Consider the following 24,755-nt stretch of genomic DNA (forward strand, 5'->3'; position numbering starts at 1 on the left):
TGAGAGAAAAAAAATGACATGCTCAATTAGCAACAACATTAACCAGTTACTGAATCTGTACAATGATGTCACCATTTTCTAAACGGTCTTGAGCTCCAGACCCGATATAGCTGAATCTTATTAGGCCATAGAATTCCTTAAAACCCAAACATGATGTAGAACCATAACTGATGCCTTTCATATTATCAAAATTGAGGTTTTTCCAAACTCGTGTAACAGAGGTCTCCATAACCTACATGTCTCTAATTTCTTGCAACATTTCTGAGCATTAACTAAAAAGAATGTTGTTAACATTCATAACAATACCCTAAGAGCACCTTCTGGAAGATTTTTAATCTGCTACAATAAACAGGTTTTTAACCTGCTACAACGAACAATAAATCTGCTAACTGAAAAATCTTCAGGACTTTGCTGGTGGCACAGTAGTTAAGAATCTGCCTAACAATGCAGGAGGTACGGGTTTGAGCCCTGGTCCAGGAAGATCCAACATTCTACGGAAGCAAATAAGCCCGTGCGCCTCAACTACTGAGCCTGCACTCCAGAGCCCGTAAGCCACAACTACTGAGCCCGCGTGCCTAGAGCCCATGCTCTGCAACAAGAGAAGTCACCACAATGAGAAACCCGCACACCACAACAAAAAGTAGCCCCCACTCGCCGCAACTAGAGAAAGCCCGCGAGCAGCAACAAAGACCCAACGCAGCCAAAAATAAATAAATAAATAAAATATTTCTTTAAAAAGAAAACTTTTCAGTTAAATATCAGAAAACAGATTCACATAGAGACTTCACAAAGAAACTTATTTTCAAATACACTCAAACATTTTTTAAAGCTCATAGACTCTTTAGTATCCACTGCATGATCAAAGATATTAGGGAAAATATACCATACATATTTCATATGCCTCAAGTAATGATACATATGAAAAGAAAAACCTCTAGCTTCCTTACTCCCATAAATTGGTTAACAGAAGGACTAATATTAAATATCTTGATTCATCTAAGATTAGGTAAGCATTAGGCTGAGAAATATATATATTATAGTCCTTGCTCAAAATACTGATAACAGAACTAGGAAAGTTTAGACTGGGAGAAAATATTTGCAAATCATATATCTGATAAGGGCTTAATATTCAAAATATATAAAGAAATCATACAACTTAATAGCAAAAGAAAATCCAATTTAAAAATGCCTGAATAGACCCTTTTCCAAAGAAAACACAGTGAAGGCCAACAGGTACATGAAAAAAAAGATGTTCAACATCATTAATCATCAAGGAAATGCAAAGCAAAACCATAATGGTGCAAATAATTGGTGCAGCCACTATGGAAAACAGTAGGCAGGTTCCTCAAAAAATTAAAAATAGGACTACCATATGATCCAGCAATTCCACTTCTGGGTATTTATCTGAAGAAAATGAAAACACTAACCTGAAAAGACCTGTGCAACCCCATGTTCATTGCAGCATTATTTACAATAGCCAAGATGTGGAAAGAACCTAAGTCTCCATCGATGAATGGATTAAAAAAATGTGCTAAATATGTACAATAAAATGTTATTCAGCCATAAAAAAGAATGAAATCTTGCCATCTGCAACAGGTATGGACCTTAAAGGCATTATACTAAGTGAAATAAGTCACACAGAGAAAGACAAATACCGTATGATCTCACTTACATGTGGAATCATTTTTTTTAAAAAAAGGCTCAGAGATACAGGAAACAGACTGGTGGTTGTCAGAAGCAGGAAGTAGAGGGGGGGCCAAATGGGTAAAGGAAGTCAAAAGGTACAAACTTCCAGTTATGAAATAAATAGGTCATAGGGATGCAATATACAGCATGGCAACCATAGTTATTACTATACTGTATATTTTAAAACTGTTATGAGTATATCTTGGGAGAAGTTTCAAGATGGCAGAGGAGTAAGATGTGGAGATCACCTTCCTCCCCACAAATACATCAGAAATACATCTACATGTGGAACAATTCCTACAGAACATCTACTGAATACTGGCAGAAGACCTCAGACTTCTCAAAAGGCAAGAAACTCCCCACCTACCTGGGTATGGCAAAAGAAAAAAGAAAAAACAGACACAAAAGAACAGGAGTGGGACCTGGACCTCTGGGAGGGAGCTGGGAAGGAGGAAATGTTTCCACATGCTAGGAAGCCCCTTCACGGGCGGAGACAGCGGGTGGCGGAGGGGGGAAGCTTCAGAGCCACGGAGGAGAGCACAGCAACAGGGGTGCAGAGGGCAAAGAGGAGAGATTCCCGCACAGAAGATCGGTGCCGACCAGCACTCACCAGCCCGAGACTTGTCTGCTCACCCGCCGGGGCGGGCGGGGTCTGCGAGCTGAGGCTCGGGCTTCGAAGGTCGGATCCCAGGGAGAGGACTGGGGTTGCCTGCGTGAACACAGCCTGAAGGGGGCTAGTATGCCACAGGTAGCCAGGAGGGAGTCCAGGAAAGAATCTGGAGCTGCCAAAGAGGCAAAACACTTTTTCTTGCCTCTTTGTTTCCTGGTGCGCAAGGAGAGGGATTCAGAGTGCACATAAAGGAGCTCCAGAGACGCGCGCAAGCCACGGCTATCAGCGCGGACCCCAAAGACGGGCATGAGACGCTAAGGCTGCTATTGCAGCCACCAAGAAGCCTGTGTGCAAGCACAGTTCACTATCCACACCACCCCTCCCGGGAGCCTGTGCACCCCGCCACTGCCAGGGTTTCGGGATCCAGGGATAACTTCCCCAGGGAGAACACATGGCGTGCCTCAGGCTGCTGCAACGTCATGCTGGGCTCTGCCACCGCAGGCTCACCCCAAACTCCGTACCCCTCCCTTCCCCCCCAGCCTGAGTGATCCAGAGCACCCGAATCAGCTGTTCCTTTAACCCCGTCCTGTCTGAGCGAAGAACAGATGCTCTCAGGCAACCTACACAGAGAGGTGGGTCCAACTCCAAAGCTGAAGCCCAGGAGCTGTGCTAACAAAGAAGAGAAAGGGAAATTTCTCCCAGCAGCCTCAGGAGCAGCGGATTAAATCTCCACAATCAACTTGATGTACCCTGCATCTGTGAAATACCTAAATAGACAATGAATCATCCTAAATTGATGAGGTGGACTTTGGGAGCAATGATATATATTTTTTTCCCTTTTTCTCTTTTTGTGAGTGTGTATGTGTGTGCTTCTGTGATTTTCTCTGTATAGCTTTGCTTTTACCATTTGTCCTAGGGTTCTATCTGTCCATTTTTTTTGTTGCTGTTGTTTTTAGTATAGTATTTAGCACTTGTTATCATTGATGGATTTGTTTTTTGGTTTGCTTTGGTTGCTCTCTGCTTTCTTTCCTCCTCTTTTTTTATTACTTAAAAAAATTTTAAATTATTTTTTATTTTAATAACTTTATTTTATCTTCCCCTTTCTTTCTTTCTTTTTATTCTCCCTTTGATCCTGAGCCGTGTGAATGACAGGCTCTTGGTGCTCCAGCCAGGCATCAGGGCTATGCCTCTAAGGTGGGAGAGCCAAGTTCAGGACACTGGTCCACAACAGACCTCCCAGCTCCACGTAATATCAAACGGCGAAAATCTCCAAGAGATCTCCATCTCAACACCAACACCCAGCTTCACTCCACGACCAGCAAGCTACAGTGCTGGACACCCTATGCGAAACAACTAAAAAGACAGGAACACAACCCCACCCAGGAGCAGAGAGGCTGCCTAAAATCATAATAAGGCCACAGACACAACAAAACACACCACCAGATGTGGACCTGCCCACCAGAAAGACAAGATCCAGCCTTATTCACCAGAACACAGGCACTACTCCCCTCCACCAGGAGGCCTACACAACCCACAGAACCAACCTTAGCCACTGGGGGAGACACCAAAAACAATGGGAACTACGAACCTGCAGCCTGCAAAAAGGAGAACCCAAACACAGCAAGTTAAGCAAAATGAGAAGACAGAGAAACACACAGCAGATGAAGGAGCAAGGCAAAAACCCACCACACCAAACAAATGAAGAGGAAATAGGCAGTCTACCTGAAAAAGAATTCAGAATAATGATAGTAAAGATGATCCAAATTCTTGGAAATAGAATGGAGAAAACACAAGAAACGTTTAACAAGGACCTAGAAGAACTAAAGAGCAAACAAACAGTGATGAAAAACACAATAAATGAAATTAAAAATTCTCTAGAAGGGATCAATAGCAGAATAACTGAGGCAGAAGAACGGATAAGTGACCTGGGAGATAAAATAGTGGAAATAACTAGTGCAGAGCAGAATAAAGAAAAAAGAATGAAAAGAACTGAGGACAGTCTCAGAGACCTCTGGAACAGTATTAAACGCACCAACATTCGAACTACAGAGGTCCCAGAAGAAGAAGACAAAAAGAAAGGGACTGAGGGGCCTCCCTGGTGGCACAGTGGTTGGGAGTCCGCCTGACGATGCAGGGGGCGCGGGTTCATGCCCCAGTGCGGGAGGATCCCACGTGCCGCGGAGCGGCTGGGCCCGTGAGCTGTGGCCGCTGAGCCTGCACGTCCGGAGCCTGTGCTCCGCAACGGGAGAGGCCACATCAGTGAGAGGCCCGTGTACCGCAAAACAAAAACAAAAACAAAAAAGAGAAAAGAAAGGGACTGAGAAAATATTGCAAGAGATTATAGTTCAAAACTTCCCTAATAGGGGAAAGGAAATAGTTAATCAAGTCCAGGAAGCACAGAGAGTCCCATACAGGATAAATCCAAGGAGAAACACGCCAAGACACATATTAATCAAACTATCAAAAATTAATTACAAAGAAAAATATTAAAATCAGCAAGGGCAAAACAACAAACAACATGCAAGGGAATCCCCATAAGTTTGACAGATGATCTTTCAACAAAAACTCTGCAAGCCATAAGGGAGGGGCAGAACATATTTAAAGTGATGAAGGAGAAAAACCTACAACCAAGATGACTCTACCCAGCAAGGATCTCATTCAGATTTGATGGAGAAATTAATACCTTTACAGACCAGCCAAAGCTAAGAGAATTCAGCACCACCAAACCAACAAATGCTAAAGGAACTTCTCTAGGCAGGAAACACAAGAGAAGAAAAAGACCTACAATAACAAACCCCAAACAATTAAGAAAATGGTAATAGAAACATACTTATCGATAATTACCTTAAATGTAAATGGATTAAATGCTACAACCAAAAGACATACACTGGCTGAATGGATACAAAAACAACAAACCGTATATATGCTGCATAAAAAGACCCACTTCAGACCTAGGAACACATACAGACTGAAAGTGAGGGGATGGAAAAAGATATTCCATGCAAAGGGAAATCAAAAGAACGCTGGAGTAGCAATTCTCATATCAGACAAAATAAGACTTTAAAACAAAGACTATTACAAGAGACAATGAAGGACACTACATAATGATCAATCCAAGAAGAAGATATAACAATTGTAAATAGTTATGCACCCAACAAAGGAGAACCTCAATATATAAGGCAAATACTAACAGCTATAAAAGGGCAAGTCAACAGTAACACCAGCATAGTAGGGGACTTTAACACCCCACTTTCACTAATGCACAGATCATCCAAAATGAAAATAAATAAGGAAACACAAGCTTCAAATGATACATTCAACAAGATGGACTTAACTGATATTTATAGGACATGGCATCCAAAAACAACAGAATACACATTCTTCTCAAGTGCTCATGGAACATTCTCCAGGATACATCATATCTTGGGCCACAAATCAAGCCTTGGTAAATTTAAGAAAATTGAAATCGTGTCAAATATCTTTTCCGACCACAACGCTATGAGACTAGATATCAATTACAGGAAAAGATCTGTAAAACATACGAACACATGGAGGCTAAACAATACACTACTTAATAACCAAGAGATCACTGAAGAAATCAAAGAGGAAATCAAGAAATACCTAGAAACAAATGACAGTGAAAACACGACAACCCAAAACCTATGGGATGCAGCAAGAACAGTTCTAAGAGGAAGTTTATAGCAATACAATCCTACCTTAAGAAACAAGAAACATCTCAAACAAACAACCTAACCTTACACCTAAAGCAATTAGAGAAAGGAGAACAAAAAAACCCCAAATTTAGCAGAAGGAAAGAAATCATAAAGATAAGATCAGAAATAAATGAAAAAGAAATGAAGGAAACGATAGCAGAGATCAGTAACTCTAAAAGCTGGTTCTTCGAGAAGATAAAATTGATAAACCATTAGCCAGACTCATCAAGAAAAAAAGGAAGAAGACTCAAATCAGTAGAATTAGAATTGAAAAAGGAGAAGTAACAACTAACACGGCAGAAATACAAAGGATCATGAGAGATTACTACAAGCAACTCTATGCCAATAAACTGAACAACCTGGAAAAAATGGACAAATTCTTAGAAATGCACAACCTTCCAAGACTGAACCAGGAAGAAATAGAAAATATGAACAGACCAATCACAAGCACTGAAATTGAGACTATGATTAAAAAACTTCCAACAAACAAAAGCCCAGGACCAGATGGCTTCACAGACGAATTCTATGCAACATTTAGAGAAGAGCTAACACCTATCCTTCTCAAACTCTTCCAAAATATAGCAGAGGGAGGAACATTCCCAAACTCATTCTACGAGTCCACCATCACCCTGATACCAAAACCAGACAAAGATGTCACAAAAAAAGAAAACTACAGGCCAATATCACTGATGAACATAGATGCAAAAATCCTCAACAAAATACTAGCAAACAGAATCCAACAGCACATTAAAAGGATCATACACCATGATCAAGTGCGGTTTATCCCAGGAATGCAAGGATTCTTCAATATACGCAAATCAATCAATGTGATACACCATATTAACAAATTGAAGGAGAAAAACCATATGATCATCTCAATAGATGCAGAGAAAGCTTTTGACAAAATTCAACACCCATTTATGATAAAAACCCTGCAGAAAGTAGGCACAGAGGGAATTTTCCTCAACATAATAAAGGCCATATATGACAGACCCACAGCCAACAATTATTCAACATAGTTTTGGAAGTTTTAGTCACAGAAATCAGAGAAGAAAAAGAAATAAAAGGAATCCAAATCAGAAAAGAAAAAGTAAAGCTGTCACTGTTTGCAAATGACATGATACTATAGAGAATCCTGAAGATGCTACCAGAAAACTACTAGAGCTAATCAATGAATTTGGTAAAGTAGCAGCATACAAAATTAATGCACAGAAATCTCTGGCATTCCTATACACTAATGATGAAAAATCTGAAAGTGAAATCAAGAAAACGCTCCCATTTACCACTGCAACAAAAAGAATAAAATATCTAGGAATAAACCTACCTAAGGAGACAAAAGACCTGTATGCAGAAAATTATAAGACACTGATGAAAGAAATTAAAGATGATACTAATAGATGGAGAGGTATAACCATGTTCTTGGATTGGAAGAATCAACATTGTGAAAATGACTCTACTACCCAAAGCAATGTACAGATTCAATGCAATCCCAATATACTGCCATTGGCATTTGTCACAGAACTAGAACAAAAAATCTCACAATTCGTATGGAAACACAAAAGACCCCGAAAAGCAATCCTGAGAAAGAAAAACAGAGCTGGAGGAATCAGGCTCCCTGACTTCAGACTATAGTACAAAGCTACAGTAATCAAGACAGTATGGTACTGGCACAAAAACAGAAATATAGATCAATGGAACAGGATAGAAAGCCCAGAGATAAACCCAAGCACATATGGTCACCTTATCTTTGATAAAGGAGGCAAGAATATACAATGGAGAAAAGACAGCCTCTTCAATAAGTGGTGCTGGGAAAACTGGACAGCTACACATAAAACAATGAAGTTAGAACACTGCCTAACACAATACACAAAAATAAACTCAAAATGGATTAAAGACCTAAATGTAAGGCCAGACACTATCAATCTCTTAGAGGAAAAAATAGGCAGAACACTCTATGACATAAATCACAGCAAGATCCTTTTTGACCCACCTCCTAGAGAAATGGAAATAAAAACAAAAATAAACAAATGGGACCTAATGAAACTTCAAAGCTTTTGCACAGCAAAGGAAACCATAAACAAGACCAAAAGACAACCCTCAGAATGGGAGAAAATATTTGCAAATGAAACAACTGACAAAGGATTAATCTCCAAAATTTACAAGCAGCTCATGCAGCTCAATATCAAAAAAAACGAACAACCCTATCCAAAAATGGGCAGAAGACCTAAATGGATATTTCTCCAAAGAAGATATACAGATTGCCAACAAACACATGAAAGAATGCTCAACATCATTAATCATTAGAGAAATGTGAATCAAAACTACAATGAGATATCATCTCACACCGGTCAGAATGGCCATCATCAAAAAATCTACAGACAATAAATGCTGGAGACGGTGTGGAGAAAAGGAAACCCTAATTGCACTGTTGGTGGGAACGTGAATTCATACATCCACGGTGGAGAACATATGGAGGTTCCTTAAAAAACTAAAAATAGAACTACCATACAACCCAGTAATCCCACTACTGGGCATATACCCTGAGAAAACCATAATTCAAAAAGAGTCATGTACCAAAATGTTCATTGCAGCTCTATTTACAATAGATAGGACATGAAAGCAACCTAAGTGTCCATCAACAGATGAATGGATAAAGAAGATGTGGCACATATATACAATGGAATATTACTCAGCCATAAAAAGAAACGAAATTGAGTTATTTGTCAGGAGGTGGATGGACCTAGAGTCTGTCACACAGAGTGAAGTAAGTCAGAAAGAGAAAACCAAATACCGTATGCTCACACATATATATGGAATCTAAAAAAAAAAAAATTGGTCATGAAGAACCTAGGGGCAAGATGGGAATAAAGACGCAGACCTATTAGAGAATGGACTTGAGGACACAGGGAGGGGGAAGGGGAAGCTAGGACAAAGTGAAAGAGTGGCATGGACATATATACACTACCAAACATAAAATAGCTAGCTAGTGGGAAGCAGCCCCATAGCACAGGGAGATCAGCTCGTTGCTTTGTGACCACGTAGAGGGGTGGGATAGGGAGGGTGGGAGGGAGGGAGAGGCAAGAGGGAAGAGATATGGGGACATATGCATATGTATAACTGATTCACTTTGTTATAAAGCAGAAATTAACACACCTTTGTAAAGCAATTATACTCCAATAAAAATGTTTAAAAAAAAGAGTAAATATTAAAAGTTATCAACACAAGAAAAAAATTTTCTAACTATGTATGGTGATGGATGTTAAACTAGACTTATTGTGCTGATCATTTTGTAATATACATGAATATTGAATCATTATGTTGTACACCTGAAACTAATATAATGTTGTACGTCAATTATACCTCAATTTAAAAAATAATTAGGAAAGTTTTTAAACAATGTTTTTAAAAATCCAAATATCTTTTAAATACAGATTTCTTGAAATGTTTTTGAAAAGAAAAAATCCAATATAAATTTTTTAATTTGACTTCCTTTTAAAAAAAATCCAAATATATTTTATTAGAATACCAATTATAAGTCCTAGTGACATAGTATATGAGACTGTGAAGGCGTTAATTTTGATTTGTGAATGTTCTCTTAATATTTTATATAATTCATTCTTTGTCAAAATAATTCTGGTCCTTTCAAAACATATTTTCAGTGTCATTCAGTTGAGCAACTTGACTAACACCAGCTGAGGCAATGAGAGCACTGCAGTTCTTGAAGATAAAATGCAGTCAGCAAAGCTGAGTAAGTAATAGAGATCACATAGCTGAATGGTTGAGAGTTACACTATGAAGGAGAGACTTGCTTCTGGGAGAAGCTCAGAAAAGAGCTTGTATAAATACAGCCTATTCCTGAGATGTGGAAACAACACTCTGTATTAAGGTTATATCAGGCAATATTGTACATTTTGAAAAAAACGATTAAATTATCTTCCTGGCTACTGAAATAAACTATGATTTACAACATGATTGCAGTCAATTTTTTTTTTAATTTTTTTTGCGATCCGTGGGCCTCTCACTATTGTGGCCTCTCTCGTTGCGGAGCACAGGCTCCGGACGCGCGGGCTCAGCAGCCATGGCTTACGGGCACAGACACTCCGCGGCATGTGGGATCCTCCCGGACCGAGGCACGAACCCGTGCCCCCTGCATCAGCAGGTGGACTCTCAACCACTGCGCCACCAGGGAAGCCCCCAGTCTATTTAATTTAAATGAGATTCATCCTAGTTAAAACTGGGGAGTCACTCTATTGAGGCAGCCACGTTAATCTGTACCAATTAATTCTGATTAGATAGACAGCATTCTAGGTACAGTATAATAGAAAATAAACTTCTTCCCTTTCCTTGAGGAAGGGAGCTTCTGTTACAACATGGAAAAAAATCTATCAACAGTCCTGCCAAGTCTCTCCCAGTGACCTCCATCAACTCAACCAGTCATTCAAAAGCCAAAGCAGTTCAAAGACTTGCCAGGGTCAATTCAAGATTTTACTCCAAATCACAATGATTACTTGCAATTTCTTCAGTGAGAAAAGAACCAAAAATGACAATAAAATTAACATTTGCATAATGCTTTACAGTCTCAAAGCTTTTTCACATGCATTCTCATTTAATCATCAATCTACTCTGTAAAGGAGATACTTTTATAAGACGCAGGAACTGAGATATAACAAAGTATAGTGACTTCTCAAAGGTGACAGAAAGAGGAAGTAGCAAACTAGGAGCTGAACTCAGGCTTTCTAATTTGAAATCCTGTCCTTCCACTATACTAGGCCTATTGGAAAAGGCCTGGAAGAACTGACTTGCCAGGACTCTGAGACAACTAAAACACAGTAGAAAGAGAAAAAATGAGCCAACACCATTCAGAGTGTTGAGGATACTGGGAGAGGGAAGGGTAAGCTGGGACAAAGTGAGAGAGTGGCATGGACATATATACACTACCAAACGTAAAATAGCTATAATTCTGATTGTAAGCTAAGAAAAACTATTTCAGCAGAGGCTACTTTTAATGAGGACAGTCAAAATGTCCAAAACAGTATCAAAAGGGCATGGCAAAAAAACTCAAGCAAACTCAGGACAAACAGGTTTAGTGACAGATAAAACCACACTGTAAATCATACTTTCTATCTAATGGTCAGAGAGACGATCATTTTTCATATACAATGTTCCAGGAGGACCCAACTGACAAACTGGGTATGGCACAAGAGAATCCAAGCAGCGAATCATAATGCACAAGTCAGATGAAACTGCATGAACCATAGTTCCAAGAGAATTATTCACAGCAGTGTATTGTAGTTCTGAGCAGCATCTTGGTCCTGGAGAGCAACTAGGAAAGGATACAGGGCAGGCTAGCTCCATGAAAATCATGAGTCAGTAAAGATACAGTTCTAAAGCTCAACAGGTGCCTACAGTATGCCTCTAGCATGTTAAATCTCAAATCTGATGGCCAGTATGACTTCATTCCAAACCAGTCTCTTCCCTACAACATAATACTGTTATTCTTTCTTGCCCTGTACAGAACTGGCTCAGGGACTGAAACAAACCTAGACCTGGGCTCATTAGGAGATAAAGCTATGTAAAATTTTGGAGGGCAACTGGCTGGATGGTGGCGGGAGGTAAAAAGGCAAGAGCTGACTATATCATGCTAACCAAAAAAGGAATTTCCAACTTGATTCTGGTGAGGAAAGACATCCAGTCACATCCAGGGTACTAAACTTTAAAGACTAAAGGGTAGAATTATACTTACATTGAACAAACCATAGCAGTAGGAGGAATATCTCAAAAAAGCCACAACTCAGTCCTCTAAACCAAATGCACATTGTATAAATGTTGCAATGAATCTGGTATTTTATTTCTTTCACACTCCTATAAAATGCAAGGTCAATAACCAATCTCAATTTGCCAATTCATCCAATCCTACCCCTAAGCATCTGTATATATTTACAAAGTATCTGTATGTATTACTCTTTTATTCTCATTACATCATCTTACCCATTGTAGCTGAACCCTACTGCTCTTGACTGAGTCTTCTGTTCAGCTAATATCTGCTTTGTTTTAGTTACCATGGTTACCAAAGGCTATTTCTGTCTATTTAACAACTTAATTAATTAACTTGTTTACTGAGTGTTAACAATGCACTAGGCACTGAACACAGACTTATCCAAGACACCTTCCCAGTAGATTCACATCTAAATCAGACCAAAACATACATGGAAACGTTGGGAATGCAGTAAGTAGACTATAACAACACAGTTGGAAGGTTGAAGTGGATTAGCTGAGTACATTATAGCAACTCTCACCAAAGAGGTCTTTGAAGGAAGAAAGAAACCTAAGTTGATTCAACTGTCTTTGTGATTTCTTATCTCTGTACTATTGTAAACTACACATAATACACATAAAACTTGCTTGCAAACGACGTCAAATATTTAATGAAACCAAATGCATGACGGCTAATCTTCCACACAAGGTATCTTTAGCCTTTCCATTCCTAACAGAATGCACTAGTTATTTAGAGGATTGCTAAGCAAAATGTCATAAACAATTAAGCATCTTATGAACTGCTTTTTTTTTTTTTTTTTTTTTTGCGGTACGCGGGCCTCTCACTGTTGTGGCCTCTCCCGTTGTGGAGCACAGGCTCCGGACGCGCAGGCTCAGCGGCCACGGCGGCTCAGCGGCCACAGCTCACGGGCCCAGCCGCTCCGCAGCATGTGGGATCTTCCCGGGCCGGGGCACGAACCCGTGTCCCCTGCATCGGCAGGCGGACTCTCAACCACTGCGCCACCAGGGAAGCCCCATGAACTGCTTTTGATGGTGATAGAATAACACAGGAAAGTTTTATCTGAGCCCATGTGCATTTCCAAATCATCATCAGAAATATATAGCATCATTCCTGGTGACAGTGTTACTATCCTTGTGGGCAATATGAATGAATGAGACAAGAGTTATTTCATTCATTAATTCAATAAACATTTAATGATATCAAGTATTCTGCTAAGCACCAAGAATAATGTAAACAAGACACAGTTCCCTCCCTTGAGGAGCTTACACACATTTCCACACAAGATGTATGGTATACACATGTATCAATCAACCAATTTTTTAGAGCTCTAAGTCACCTTAAAATTCTAGTAACCCACTCTAATTTTACAATTAATTAAAATAAGCTACAGGAAAGTTAATTAACTTGCCCAAGATCAAAGCTATTAGTAGTACAGCATGAACAAAATCCACAACTGTACTTTCTGCTTTGGCTGGTGTCTATATTTCTCCTTGTAAAAGTTAATACAACAAACATTTATTGAATGCTTGGTATCAGGCAGATACTAGGGATCTTACTTACTAGGAATACAAAGATGAGTGAAACAGTCTATACCATCAAGCAGATCACACAATATTAACAGAAATTAAAATGAGAAAACTTACAATATAATAAGTGCTGTGAGTGCAAGACACTACAGAAATATAAAGGAAGAATTAAGTAACTACCCGTTTGAGAGTTGGGATATAGGAATGGCAGAATAGGCTTCACTGAGTGCTATTTGAGGTGGGTCTTGATGGATCACTTAAGAGTTTGCCAGGCAACATACCAAACACAAGGAAAAACATGCAGGTGTGGAAAGCACAATGGGTTCAAATAACCATAAGTAGTTATGTATGGCTGGAAAAAAGGGTAAAGGAAGATTACAGGAAATACCATTAGAAAGGTATGTAGGGGCCAGAGCTTGAAACACACTGTATGGTATACTAACAAAGTTCCACTTTGTTAGTTAACACTGTCTCTTTATTTCATAAACTATATTATTTCTACCTAATATGTGCATACCAGATGACTCCAACAAGTATATCAACAAGATTTCTGCACAGGCCAAACAGACGCTGTGCTTATGACTCTGAGCTACATGGCACACTCTTGGGACACTTCCTAATAATTCCATCACTCCTAATCTGAGGATCCCACTGTGGCATTTAAAGGAATGGGAAAAAATTGTTGAGGGAGGCTTTCAAATGAATAAAGTCCTTTGAGATTCAATGAAAGTCAATTATCTTGAGTGAGTTTTCCTACTAAACTTTTCAGTCTAGACCTGCAGTCTAACATGGCAGTCACATGTGATTACTGAGCACCTGAAATGTAGTTAGTCCAAATTGAGATGGGCTATAATTGTAAAGTACACACCAGATTTCAAAGATTTAGTATAAAAAATGTAAAATATCTCAGTAATTTTCTATATTGATTACATGTTGAAATAATATTCTGGATGTGTAGGGTTATAAACAGAGTATCAAAATTATTATTACTATTATTATTATTTAAAATAATTGTACCTGTTTCTCTCTGCTTTTTAAATGTGGCTACTAGAAATTTTTAAATTACACTGTAGCTCACATTATATTTCTATTGTACAGGGCTGGTCTAAAGTATATACTGTCATTGGCTTCTGAAGATTTAATGATACAAACTTGTTAATACCTACTTCCTTAACAGTTGTCACAGATTTAACAGAAAAAAGAAAGTAAAAACTTGGATTTTTTTTTCCGCCGGCCTCTCACTGCTTTGGCCTCTCCCGTTGCGGGGCACAGGCTCCGGACGCGCAGGCCCAAAGGCCATGGCTCACGGGCCCAGCCGCTCCGCGGCATGTGGGATCCTCCCGGACCAGGGCACGAACCCATGTCCCCTGCATCGGCAGGCAGACTCTCAACCACTGCGCCACCAGGGAAGCCCCAAAACTTGGTTATTTTAATAGACCATAAGGATATTTATATTAGAACAAATACAAAGATGTTAGAAATCTAGAAAAAGGAGAATTGTCTTCAAATTAACAACAGGAAAGGGAGTTCCAAAGCTTGATAAACAGTTGCCATTCTTTAAGAAGAAATAACGCTCATGTTGAGGTGGAAAACTGGCCTGAATTATCTTGGTACTACTATTCAACAACACTCAACTTTTTGCTATTCCCATGTTAAGTCACCTTCTATTTTGTATGGTCCTGGTGCTTGTCAAGATGAGGAACTTTTTCTTTCTGAATCAAGCAGGACAGTTTTAGGAAACACCCCCAGCCCAGATGCTACTGTTTCTTAAATTAAGAATTTGGGCCTTTCAAAACCTGTCCTCCAAAAAGGAAATAATCTGTAAAACCTGGTTACAAAAGCACTTTACATCTCAGCAAATCCATTCCTAGATATTCTCCCCAAGAGAAATGAAAACCTAAATCACTTAAAACTTATACATGAATATTCATAGCAACTTTAGTCATGATAGTCGAAAATGTCCACCAACTGATGAATAAACAAATTGTGATCTAGTCATTCAGTGGAATGCTACTAAACAATAAAAAAGAATTAACTATTTATATATGAAACAATATGGATGACTCTCAAAACGATTATGCTTAGTGAAAGACACCATAGCGGGGCTTCCCTGGTGGCAGAGTGGTTAAGAGTCCGCCTGCTGATGCAGGGGACACAGGTTCACGCCCCAGTCCGGGAAGATCCCACCTGCCGCGGAGCAGCTAGGCCCATGAGCCATGGCCACAGAGCCTGTGCTCCGCAACCAGAGAGGCCACAAGAGTGAGAGGCCCGTGTACCGCAAAAAAAAAAAAAAAAAAAAGGACACCATAGGAAAAAAGAGTATATACTGAATGATTTCATTTATAAACTAATCTGCAGTGACAGAAATCAGAACAGCGGTTGACTGGGGTAGAGGGTTGTGGGTAGATTGACAGCAAAGGGGTATGGTAGAATTCTCTGAGATGAAAATGTTCTATTTCTTGATTGTAATGGCGGTTATACAGGTTACATTTGCCCCCCCCCCCCACACACACACACACAAAAAAAAAGCATCAACCTATACACTTAAAGTGTGTGAATTTTGGACTTCCCTGGTGACACAGTGGTTAAGAATCCGCCTGCCAATGCAGGGGACACAAGTTCAATCCCTTGTCCGGGAAGATCCCACATGCCGTGGAGCAACTAAGCCTGTGTGCCACAACTACTGAGCCTGTGCTCTAGAGCCCGCAAGCCACAACTACGGAGCCCACGCACAACTACTGAAGCCCACGCACCCTAGAGTCCACGCACCGCAACTACTGAAGCCCGCGTGCTCTAGGACCCATGTGCTGCAACTACGGAGCCTGCGTGCTGCAACTACTGAAGCCCATATGCCTAGAGCCCATACTCCACAACAAGAGAAGCCACCAAAATGAGAAGCCCGCACACTGCAACGAAGAGTAGCCCCCACTAGCCACAACTAGAGGAAGCCCGCATGCAGCAACGAAGACCCGATGCAGCCAAAGAATAAATAACTGTTTTTTAAAGTGTGTGAATTTTATTGTATGTAAAGTATATCTCAATAAAGTTAATTTCTAAGAAAGAAAGAATAAGAAAAGAAAAGGAAAAGGAAAGAGGAAGTTGAGGAGAGAGAAAGAAGGAAAAAGTACTACAGAGCTGAAATCCCTGGAGGCTGTAGGTCAGGAGCAGGATAGCATAGTGTGGCATCAAACTTTGTTCACCATCAAGAAGGCAGCCTCAACGGTGAACAGGAGGTTCATCCACTTTCGCCACCCTCACCCATTTCCCTCATCCCTCCCCAAAACTGTAACTATGTGAGGTGACAAATGTCTTAACATTATTTCCATAATCACTTTGCAGTACATACATATATAAAAATCACTATGCCATACACCTTAAACTTATACAATATTATATGTCAATTATATCTCAATAAAGCTGGGAGAAAACGTTGAATAGGAGTTGGTAACAGACATTCACGTACAGACAGCCCCAAGAACCCTTCAAAGAGATGAACGAAAATTCTAAATCTAGAGATAAAGCCAAGTATAGAACAAGACAGTTGCCAGGCTTTGTCAGGCAGGTTGAATAGGCATTCTCAGAATACTAGAGCAAATCAGGCAGGTGGAATAAGCATACTCAGAGGACTAGAGCTCATCAATGAATCTGGTAAAGTTGCAGGATATAAAAATAATACACAGAAATCTCTTGCATTCCTATACACTAACAATGAAAGATCAGAAAGAGAAGTTAAGGAAACAATCCCATTTACCATCGCATTAAAAAGAAAAAAAATAACTAGGAATAAACCTACCGAAGGAGGCAAAAGACCTGTACTCAGAAAACTATAAGATACTGATGAAAGAAATCAAAGATGACACAAGCAGATGGAGAGCTATACCATATTCTTGGAAGGGAAGAATCAATATTATCAAAATGACTATACTACCCAAAGCAATCTACAGATTCCATGCAAACCCTATCAAATTACCAATGGCATTTTTCACATGACTAGAACAAAAAATTTTACCATTTGTATGGAAACACAAAAGACCATGAATAGCGAAGCAATCTTGAGAAAGAATAATGGAGGTGGAGGAATCAGGCTCCCTGACTTCAGACTATACTACACAGCTACAATAATCAAAACAGTATGGGGCTTCCCTGGTGGTGCAGTGGTTGAGAGTCCGCCTGCCGATGCAGGGGACACAGGTTCGTGCCCCAGTCCGGGAAGACCCCACATGCCACAGAGCGGCTAGGCCCGTGAGCCATGGCTGCTGAGCCTGTGCGTCCAGAGCATGTGCTCCACAACAGGAGAGGCCACAAAATTGAGAGGCCTGCATACCACACACACACAAAAAAAAACAGTATGGTACTGGCAGAAAAAAAGACAAATAGATCAATGGAACAGGATAGAAAGCCCAGAGATAAACCCACGCAACTACGGTCAACTGATCTATGACAAAGGAGGCAAGAATACACAATGGGGAAAAGAGAGTATCTTCAATAAATGGTGCTGGAAAAACTGGACAGCCCCATGTAAAAAAATAAAATTAGAACATTCTTTAACACCACACACAAAAATAAACTCAAAATGGATTAAAGACCTAAATATAAGACCGGATACTATAAAACTCTTAGAGGAAAACAGGCAGAACACACTCTGACATAAATCTCAGCAAGATCTTTTTTGATCTACCTCCTAGAGTAATGAAAATAAAAACAAAAATAAACAAATGGGACCTAATGAAACTTAAAAGCTTTTGTACAGCAAAGGAAACCATAAACAATACAAAAGGACAACCCACAGAATGGCAGAAAATATTTGCAAAGAAGCGACCAACAAGGAATTAATCTCCAAAATATACAAACAGCTCATGCAGTTCAGTATCAAAAAAACAAACAACCCAATAAAAAAATGGGCAGAAGACCTAAGTAGACGTTTCTCCATAGAAGGCTACAGATGGCCAACAGACACATGAAAAGATGCTTAACATCACTAATTATTAGAGAAATGCAAATCAAAACTACAAGTTATCACCTCACACCAGTCACAATGGCCATCAAAAAATCTACAAACGATAAATTCTGGAGAGGGTGTGGAGAAAAGGGAACCCTCCTCCTACACTGTTGGTGGGAATGTAAATTGGTGCAGCCACTATGGAGAACACTACGGAGGTTCCTTTAAAAAAGTAAAAATAGAGCTATCATATGATCCTGCAATCCCACTCCTGGGCATATACCGGGAGAAAACCATAATTCGAAAAGATACATGTACCCCAATGTTCACTACAGCACTATTTATAATACCTGGGACATGGAAGCAACCTAAATGTCCATCGACAGAGGAATGAAAGAAGAAGATGTGGTATATATATATATACAATGAAATATTACTCATCCATAAAAAAGAACAAAATAATGCCATTTGCATCAAAATGGATGGACCTAGAGACTGTCATACTGAGTGAAGTAGATCTCAAAGACAAATATCATGTGATATCACTTATATGTGGAATCTAAAAAAATGGTACAAATGAACCTATCTATAAAACAGAAATAGAGTCACAGATGTAGAAAACAAACTTATGGTTACCAAGGGGGAAAGAGGGGGGAGGGATAAATTGGGAGATTGGGATTGACATACACACACTACTATATATAAAATAGATAACTAGGGGGCTTCCCTGGTGGCGCAGTGATTGAGAGGCCACCTGCTGATGCAGGGGACGCGGGTTCGTGCCCCAGTCCAGGAAGACCCCATGTGCCGCGGAGCAGCCAGGTCCGTGAGCCATGGCCCCTGAGCCTGCGCATCCAGAGCCTGTGCTCCGCAACGGGAGAGGCCACAACAGTGAGAGGCCTGTGTACCGCAAAAAAAAAAAAAAAAAAAAGATAACTAAGAATCTACTGTATAGCACAGGGAACTCTACTCAATACTCTGTACTGACCTATATGGCAACAGAATCTAAAAAAGAGTGGACATATGTATAACCGATTCACTTTGCTGTACAGCAGAAACAAACACAACATTGTAAATCAACTATACTCCAATGAAAATTAATTTTAAAATAAACAAATATTTTTTAAAAAGCATACTCGAGCTTGCTGCTTAATGAACTGATGTCAACCTGAAGTTTTTATTTTTTTAATATTTATTTATTTATTTGGCTGCATCAGGTCTTAGTTGTGGCATGTGGGATCTTCAGTGTGGCATGCGGGATCTTTAGTTGAGGTATGCGGGACCTTTACTTACGGCATGCGGGATTTTTAGTTGCATCATGCGAACTCTTAGTTGCAGCATGTGGTATCTAGTTCCCTGACCAGGGATCAAACCCAGGCCCCCTGCATTGGGAGCGCAGAGTCTTAGCAACTGGACCACCAGGGAAGTCCCTGAAGTGAAGTTTTTAATGACATAACATTCTGTCCTTGGCCCTCTCCTATTTAACAAATTTATCTATGATTTGGATGAAGAAGTTGAGAGAGAAACAGATAACAAATAAGACAGAAGATATAATCAGGAACAAAAATTAAATCTCCAGTTATAGCAATGACATTACTGTAAGAAAAAATTAAAGCCCTGCACTTATGTCTCCAAAACTAACTGCACCAATATATGACAGGCAAGATGTAGCTTAATAGAAGCATGTATTAAAAAAAGACTGAGGGGGCTTCCCTGGTGGTGCAGTGGTTGAGAGTCCGCCTGCCGATGCAGGGGACACGGGTTCGTGCCCCAGTCTGAGAAGATCCCACATGCCGCGGAGCGGCTGGGCCCGTGAGCCATGGCCGCTGAGCCTGCGCATCCGGAGCCTGTGGTCCGCAATGGGAGAGGCCACAACAGTGAGAGGCCCACGTACCGGAAAAAGAAAAAAAAGACTGAGGGTCTTCTGGGGACCAAAAGCTCAAAATGAGTCATTAGTGTGGTGTGACTGCCACCACTCAAAAAAAGAAAAAAAAAATCAATCTTAGCTATATCGGTATCTAAAGACAATGATGATCATTCCTAAATCTAAAGAGAAAAATTATTTTGAGCTGATCATATCAAACCTAGAGAATTGTGTTCTGTTCTGGGTACCATACTTTAAGGAATAACATGAAAGGAACAGAGCATGTTCAGAGGACAGCACACAAAATGATGAGAGGACTAGAAACCATGTAATATGAGAAATGACTAAAAGAACTAAAAATGCTGAATCTGAAGAAAAGACTTCCCAGGGGACATAACTACCTTCAAATAGTTGAAGAGTTGACATGCAGAAAAGGAGTTATAATTATTTAGACCCAGTGAGTATAACTTAGACCAATTTGTATTCCTTTTTGGCCTTGAAATTGATTGGAATTGATGGTACAAAAAGAGGGATGTTATGTCAATTCTCCCTGAGAAGAAAATAAGCTAAGCCATCACATGGCCCTTTGTGGTCCATTTTTACAAAATCTGACTGAAAAGGCTGTGTACACAGAAAAGAAAACTCAAATGGTCCATAAATTTATGAAAATATATCCAAGTTCACTAGTTGACAGAGAAATGCAAATTAAAACACCCATGTAATATGATAACATGAGAGAAAATAGAACTGGCTGATAGGTTTCTGGGAACTCTCTGCACTATCTCTGTAACTATTCTGTAAATCTAACATTACCCCAGGATAAAATGTTAATTAAAAACACTACCACCAGACTTCCTTGGTGGCGCAGTGGTTAAGCATCCGCCTGCCGATGCAAGGGACGTGGGTTCAATCCCTGGTCCGGGAAGATCCCGCATGCCGCAGAGCAACTAAGCCCGCACACCGCAACTATTGAGCCTGCGCTCTATAGCCCGCGTACCACAGCTACTGAAGCCCGTGCACCTAGAGCCCGTGCTCTGCAACAAGAGAAGCCACCGCGATAAGAAGCCCGTGCACCACAACTACTGAGCTTGCACTCTAGAGCCTGCAAGCCACAACTACTGAGCCCACGTGCCACAACTACTGAAGCCCGCACACCTAGAGACCATGCTCCGCAACAAGAGAAGCCACCACAATAAGAAGCCTTCACACCACAACAAAGAGCAGCCCCCACTCACCACAACTAGAGAAAGCCTGCGCGCAGCAATGAAGACCCAATGCAGCCAAAACTAATTAATTAATTAATTTTAAAAACCCTTCACTCATGAACAATTTCTAAAGTCTGGCAATACCGAATATTAGCAATAATATAGGGAAAGAGAAAAGAAGAGGGAGTATAAATTGTTAAAACTACTGTGGACAGCAATTTGGTAATATTTGTTAAGTTAAACATGCTTGTAGCTTTTGACCCAGCAGTAAAACTTCTTAATGTACACCCGAGAATAGCACTGCCACTATAGAGCAGCCACTAGCCACATGTGACTATTGAGCGCTTGAAATGTGGCAAGTCCAAAATGAGATATGCTTTAACTATAAAATACATACCACATTTCAAAGACTTTGTACAGAAAAAAAAAGAATGTAAATATCATTAATAATTTTTATATCAATTACATGTTGGTATGATAACATTTTGGATGTACTGAGCTAAATAATCTGTATTGTTAAAATTAATTTCATCTGTTTAACCTTTTCTAATGTGGTACTAGGAAATATAAAATTATGTGTTTGCACTGTGTTTCAACTGTACAGCACTGCCCTAGAGCCTCATCCACTAGTGCTCAAGAAATAAATTTAGTGAGTCATAACCAACATTTTGTAAATGAAAAAGCATAGAATAGGAAATATCATAGTGTGCTGTGTGTAATAAGGGTAAAATGATTTCATTAAACTTTTGACACTGGGATGTGATGTAAAATATAATATTTCCTTGCCATAGGTGGCAGTCAAAAATTTTTGAAAGCTCCTAATAAACACTACAAAACACAATGTTGTAATGCTGTTGAGATTAGATAAATTGTGGTACACTTATATTCAATGTATTATTACTAGTCAGCGGTGTAAATAAATGAACTAGAGCTAAAATATCCATATGGGTAAATATCCAAAACATAATACTGAGCAAAAAATACAAGTTGCAGGGAAAAAACTATACAAAATGATACAATTTATGTAATACTTCAAATGATGAAAAACAGGCACCTCAATCTTTTCATTCTTTGGAACAGTGAAATATCTGAAGCATATGACAAAATGTGAAGATTCAACAAAACTTAGTGGTAGTTTTAGAGGCGTTCATTATATTATTCTCCTTACTTTTCTGTGTGCTTCAAATATTTATGTAAATACCAGGTCTCAAATACCATATACTTAAAAGTCATAATCCCTATTCAATACTTATATCTTTAAGATAGTATATCCTAAATTAAAACTTCTGGTAGGTGGTAGTGGGCTTTGTTGCTGTTTTAAAATGACAAGCATTAACAAACTACTGACCTAAACTTTCTTAAAGCATAGATTTGTAGCCACCCTGGTTACAACATATTTCATTATTATATAAACGTGAATGCAAATGTACCACAGGTCTAATCATGTCCCCAGAAAAAAAGAAGTATGGTGAACTCTCCCATATCTGGCATGGTCGAGGAATCTGGGGTCTAGTCCATCGAATTGCTTCTGTTTACTAAGAACTCCCACAAATATCATCCATAGAGGGCTTCCCTGGTGGCGCAATGGTTGAGAGTCCACCTGCCGATGCAGGGGACAAGGGTTCGTGCCCCGGTCCAGGAGGATCTCACATGCCGCGGAGCGGCTGCGCCCGTGAGCCATGGCCGCTGAGCCTGCGCATCCGGAGCCTGTGTGCTCCGCAACGCGAGAGGCCACAATACTGACAGGCCCGCGTACCGCAAAAAAAAAAAAAAAAAAAAAAAAAAACTAAAGCTTCACAGGATATAATTTATTTTTAACTGATGATTATGGAAAGGCACTTCAGGATCTAGCCGTAATTTTTTAATGTACTTTTAACGCAGGAGATTTCTATTTCAGATTAAACCAGTGTTATTATGCATGCCACAAAAATCCTGAGAAAACAAGCTGTGAATTGTGAATTCTATTTCCCTACGCTAGTTTATAAAAGGGTTCCGGTGTCTTAAACATCAACACTGCTTTCCGATACCTATAGGAGAAAACTTGGAGCTGTGGATAGGCCAAAGAGATAAAATTAGGAAAGAAAATACATTCAGAAGATCTTAGATAAGGTAGTGAACAGTCTGACATTTTCTAGTGCAAAGCTAAATACCTTTAAAGTCCATGAAACGAATATCAACGGCGTCCATTTTTAAATCTCCGGTTCAGGCCTACGAAATAAGAAAATATTTTAATATTCTGTCCTTTATTCTCCAGCTTCTCAATAAATTTCTTTTCAAAGTTTTCCTGTTAGTTGTTACCCAAATAAAATGCTGAGGAAATTTTAAAACCCAGAAAAAGCAGTTAATGAGAGGCAGCAGCAAGCGGTCCGGCGACGGGACTCCGGCCACGGGTTTCCGGCTCAGGGGAAATTTTCGTCGGACTTCTTTTCTAAGGACAATCCGCCTAATTGGTTCAAAATCCCCTGACCCCGACGCACATACGTTCTAAGCATCCAATCACTGACGGTCCTTCGCCCCCCCACCCACCCACCCCCGGGCCGGCGCACCACTCCACATACTTCATCCAAGCCCCGCGCCGCCACACCACTCCACATACTTCATCCAAGTCCCTCCGCCGCACCACTCCCCATACTTCAAGTCCCAAAACCCTGTCTTTCCCCGTCTTCCTTCACCGGAGAGTCAGCTCCATAGTTCAAAATCACTGCCTCAGGGCCACTTTAAAAAGTGTTGACCTAACGACCGCATCTCCTTGCTAGTTAGAAACAACTAACCTGTACACCTCCGCCAGGACAGCCGACGCCACAGTGCTCCCTGCGCAAACCAAGTCCCCAGTGCCAGTGAAGACGCTTGGAAAGCTCCTCCCCCCATAGCGATGTCAATGAGAGGCCTCTCCCAATTGACGTTTTCCCTTCATCTCGAAGCCTGAGTTTCTGGGCACAGTCCAGGCGTGAAGTTCTGGGGATGCAGTTCAGAGAGCCGGGGTGAGAATCAATGAAAGTGAGGGAGTATCGTGCAATACTGAAACATACTGCAGTTACTGCGGGAAGAGTGCAGATGGCGAGGGTTACAGGAAAGAGGAGAGCAGGCCTTCGAAAGAAAAAAAGAAAAGGGACAGGGCTTCCCTGGTGGCACAGTGGTTGAGAGTCCGCCTGCCGATGCAGGGGACACGGGTTTGTGCCCCGGTCCGGGAAGATCCCACATGCCGCGGCGTGGCTGGGCCTGTGAGCCATGGCCGCTGAGCCTGCGCATCCGGAAGCCTGTGCTCCGCAACGGGAGAGGCCACAGCAGTGAGAGGCCCGAATACTGCAAAAACAAACAAACAAAAGAAAGAACAGGGACAGAGGGAGGGAGGAAGAAACGGAAAGTAAACAGTGTTGCCCAATGGTTATTCAAGAGTGCAAAGGTCAGAAATATAAGAAGTTGAGAAGGCCTTCCC

The 24,755-nt window shown here is 40.4% G+C and overlaps 1 protein-coding gene across 1 annotated transcript in view; it reads right to left on the reverse strand.

The window, feature by feature from the left end:
* TEX11 (testis expressed 11) overlaps positions 1-24,249 on the reverse strand; it is a 345,012-nt gene extending 320,763 nt beyond the window's left edge. The window contains exons 1-2 of the mRNA XM_012535167.3: positions 24,091-24,249; positions 23,470-23,527 (exon numbers count right to left, since the gene is read on the reverse strand). Coding sequence (XP_012390621.2) covers positions 23,470-23,506 — 37 coding nt within the window. The 5' untranslated portion in view covers positions 23,507-23,527; positions 24,091-24,249. The remainder of the gene's footprint in view (positions 1-23,469; positions 23,528-24,090) is intronic.
* Between the last annotated feature and the right edge of the window lie 506 nt (positions 24,250-24,755).

The sequence above is a fragment of the Orcinus orca genome, chromosome X (genome assembly GCF_937001465.1).
Source record: "Orcinus orca chromosome X, mOrcOrc1.1, whole genome shotgun sequence".
NCBI classification, from domain to species: Eukaryota; Metazoa; Chordata; class Mammalia; order Artiodactyla; family Delphinidae; genus Orcinus; species Orcinus orca.